General features: G+C 53.0%; 1 protein-coding gene across 1 annotated transcript in view; it reads left to right on the forward strand.

Moving 5' to 3' along the window:
- Nucleotides 1-251: 251 nt before the first annotated feature.
- LOC104989965 (chromosome unknown open reading frame, human C20orf85) overlaps nucleotides 252-1,125 on the forward strand; it is a 15,935-nt gene continuing 15,061 nt past the window's right edge. The window contains exon 1 of the mRNA XM_010841826.1: nucleotides 252-374. Within this exon, the coding sequence (XP_010840128.1) occupies nucleotides 307-374 (68 nt within the window). The 5' untranslated portion in view covers nucleotides 252-306. The remainder of the gene's footprint in view (nucleotides 375-1,125) is intronic.

The raw sequence follows: 1,125 nt of genomic DNA on the forward strand, positions 1-1,125 counted from the left end.
GTCTAAAAGGAGGAGGGCGTGTAAGGTCTTGAGGTTTCCCCAAGGTTTTCCCCAGAGGAGGAGGGCTGTGGCAGCCCCGGACAAAGCAGGTGGGCAGGGAGGCGCGCGAAGAGCGTGACTGTGGACCGAGGTTGTCAGTAGGCGCCCTGACGCCTGGAGAGGAGAGCCCGGCTGCCCCAATCTCTCCAGGTGCGGCCCCGGCTCCGCCTCCGCGTCCCGCGTTGCTCAGCAACCGGTCTCCAAGGAGACTTGAGACTCTGAGCCCAAGGCCTGAGCGCGCGGGGGCGTGCCAAGACCCCAGGCCCCATGGCGCAGAAACCGATCAGCACGGCTGCGGCCGAGCGCATGAACCTCGTGGCCCAGGATGAGATCTGGTAAGGCCGGGGACTCAGTAACCCAGTGGGCTGGACCGTTCCCACCCAAAGTGTGCACACCTGGCAGCCTCAGTTTTCCCACCAAGTCCTGGAAGTGGTCGACTTCTGGGCGCTAGGAGTGTGTGCTGGAGGTGGTGGGGGTGCCTTGCGGAAAGAGCCTTTCTCTTTCTCTTCTCTTTGGCCCACCACAGAGGCGTGAAACATTTTGCATCTGGCCCTACAGTCCTCCGCAAAGCTTTGCTTGTTGAGAGCCGACGGTTGAGTGCTTATTTTTAAGATTTACCCAATGTTTTAAAAAATCTTAATATTTGTTCTGGAACTCTCTTGCTTTTTCCATGATCCAGTGAATGTTGGCAATTTGATCTCTGGTTCCTCTGCCTTTTCTAAAACCAGCTTGAATATCTGGAAGTTCATGGTTCACGTACTGCTGAAGCCTAGCTTGGAGAATTTTGAGCATTACTTTACTACCGTGTGAGATGAGTGCAATTGTGTGGTAGTTTGAGCATTCTTTGCCATTGCCTTTCTTTGGGATTGGAATGAAAACTGACCTTTTCCAGTCCTGTGGCCACTGCTGAGTTTTCCAAATTTGCTGGCATATTGAGTGCAGCACTTTCACAGCATCATCTTTCAGGGTTTGAAATAGCTCAACTGGAATTCCATCACCTCCACTAGCTTCGTCCTGGTTTTAGAAAAGGCAGAGGAACCAGAGATCAAATTGCCAACATCCTCTGGATCATCAAAAAAGCAAGAG

Source organism: Bison bison, unplaced genomic scaffold, assembly GCF_000754665.1.
Source record: "Bison bison bison isolate TAMUID 2011002044 unplaced genomic scaffold, Bison_UMD1.0 scf7180017864167, whole genome shotgun sequence".
Lineage (NCBI taxonomy): Eukaryota > Metazoa > Chordata > Mammalia > Artiodactyla > Bovidae > Bison > Bison bison.